Source organism: Protobothrops mucrosquamatus, unplaced genomic scaffold, assembly GCF_001527695.2.
Source record: "Protobothrops mucrosquamatus isolate PMUCROS unplaced genomic scaffold, P.Mucros_1.0 scaffold2151, whole genome shotgun sequence".
In the NCBI taxonomy this organism is placed as follows: domain Eukaryota; kingdom Metazoa; phylum Chordata; class Lepidosauria; order Squamata; family Viperidae; genus Protobothrops; species Protobothrops mucrosquamatus.
Genome location: NW_015388249.1, coordinates 130,622 through 133,079, shown reverse-complemented (window position 1 = coordinate 133,079; position 2,458 = coordinate 130,622). Strand labels below are relative to the sequence as shown.

Below are 2,458 nucleotides of genomic sequence, written 5' to 3'. Positions count from 1 at the left end.
ATGCTATGAAAGGAAGTCCAGTCTCTAGTACTACAAACACGGAATAACAAGTGATAATTGAAAAGTACTTCTATGATGGAAGATTTAAAAAATGGAAATTGTTTTTTGAAGGTATCAAAATTGTAGGAGTATTCCATCAGAGTTGAAAATGGATATATATTTATGTTCAATATACTAATAAACAGGGCTTAATTAGCAGTGATTGCATACTTAAGGATTATCTCTTAAAAGCACCTAGAACTTCAAATAGAAGCAATTTAAGTCAGGTATATTATCCATGTGGATACAGGTAGACCCAAAAGTGCTTTTTCCAAAAGGCAACTGTACTTTCTTGGGTTTTTTCTTTGAAAACATTTTGCAAAATGAGAAGCAAATCTGAGAAGCAAAAGTCTCTAAAACTGCTTTGGGCAAGGCTCTCTAAAGATGTTTTTCATAACTGTCACTGAATGTCTACCTGATAAGCAGTATTTGAAGTCCACTCCCAAAAAACATGTATAACATAAGTATATTTACATACAATACAGAGGGCAACACAGAGAATGCAACATATTTCTTAGTTTCTCCTCCAGTCTGTGCTCTGAAGTCCTAAGATTTTGTGTATACAAATAGCCTCAAGTTACAACTAGAATTTGCATCGCTAAGTGATGACAATTCTGGTAGTTCCAATTGCCATCATTAACTGAATCCCACAGATCATTAGGCAAGGACCAACCCCAATCCAAGCCATTCCCAGCTTAGACCCTCCCAGCCCCAAGCCTTGGTAAGATAAGAAAGTGAAAATTAAGCCCCTTAGGTCCCATTGTAAAGGGTCTAATATGAAGTTAATTGTCTGCTGTGAGACTTGCACACAGGATATCCTGATCTTCACTAAATGTTGCAAGAAGAGAAGAGGCACAACGTTTGGTCTATAACCTGATAGATTAATTTCCTTCATAGCAAATTGATAAACGGGAATTTTCTTTCAAAGCCTTATAATAGCTCAAAGAGTATACAAGATCTTCCAAATATTTTTGGATCATAAACATTTTTCAAGGTAGCCCAGGGTTTTTCTGAAAAAAAATTGCCCATTTCTTGTATAGTTTCAAATTGTAGGGTGTAAGGTGCACTGAAAAACTGAACTCTTAACCTCTGCTTCTCAAAATTCAGAACATGAAGCCTGTCTAAAGGTACAGATGATCAGTCTTGCAGATGGAAGATCATCTACACAAGCAAGTGCAATGCTGTCAAAGGAGAGTAAAAACTTACCATCCCAGCTACATGAAAGGCTCTTAATTTGCTTGGAGTGGAGATGTTCCTCCTCCTCAGGGATAGTGGGGAGAGTTTCCATAGCTTGATAACTCTTGTAACTTTGGTAGACTCCAAGGGAGGAATCCTCAAGGCACTCCTCTGAGGAGTCAGGGATGGTTCTTTTCTGCTCAGGCCAATACAAATCAAGATCTGATGATTCAGGTGAAGCAAGATCTTGACAGGACGATGAAGAATGATGAGATTCCTCACTCTCCTGACTTGAAGTACTGTCATCATCAGAACCTATAGAGTAGCGTTCATAAAGCCCATCACTGTCTTCTAAATCCTCATCTTTCCCATCAAATCCATTTTGATCTGGTTTGCTTCCCAGATTATTCAAAGAAGAAGATAAGGATTCCCCTGCTTGCTGTAAAGCCTCATAGACTCGAGATATCCAGGAGGAAAATGGCTGGAAGAAGCTTAGGACATCCTCTGAAGCCATACTTTCATATATTTAATGAGCAAAACCTGTGATGGTCATAAATTCCAGCTGTTCCTCTTTGCCAGTGTATCAGATTCAATGCTCTGTGAGCTACAGAATAAGCATTACAAGGAATTAGTTTGAGTCATCTGTTCTTCTTAACAACCATCTTTGTCAATCACTAAATCAAGCTAAGAAGATAGAACCAAGAAAAAGAAGACCCCGGGCAGTATTTGATTTTACCTTAAAAGCATCAAAGTAATAGTAAAGAATGATTATGAAAAATGCTTGTAAATCTCACCACACATATGAAAGGTTCTAGAGTCAAACCCTTGCAAATCCAGAAAGGTGCTAACAAGCTATCTTGATGGGTTATTGCACATCTATGTAGATAATAAGGAGACAGGAGGCACTTATGGTTAGATTAATATGGAAGATTCATCCTAAGTGGCAAGCACAGCTAAATCAAAACAGCTGGAATAAATCCTGAATACAAATCAATGGAATACTCAATAGTTTTGTATCACTATTTGATAAAAGAAAAAGATAAAGTACCTAGATCAACATCTTGTTAAAATCTTGCAGGAGGAACAAAACAAAACTTCTAAGCATCAAACTATTTCTTGCTATGCCTATCTTTATGGATACAACCTATTAAGTCACCCAAGCTGTCAACTCCTATTATGAATCCAGGTTGCCTGCAGCATTTGTAGAACAAAGTTATTTGCAGCCAAGCAGCTGAGATTATGA

General features: G+C 37.3%; 1 protein-coding gene across 1 annotated transcript in view; it reads right to left on the bottom strand.

Annotated features, from left to right (window-relative positions):
- SYT16 (synaptotagmin 16) overlaps nt 1-1,768 on the bottom strand; it is a 37,641-nt gene extending 35,873 nt beyond the window's left edge. The window contains exon 1 of the mRNA XM_029285740.1: nt 1,246-1,768. Coding sequence (XP_029141573.1) covers nt 1,246-1,729 — 484 coding nt within the window. The 5' untranslated portion in view covers nt 1,730-1,768. The remainder of the gene's footprint in view (nt 1-1,245) is intronic.
- Between the last annotated feature and the right edge of the window lie 690 nt (nt 1,769-2,458).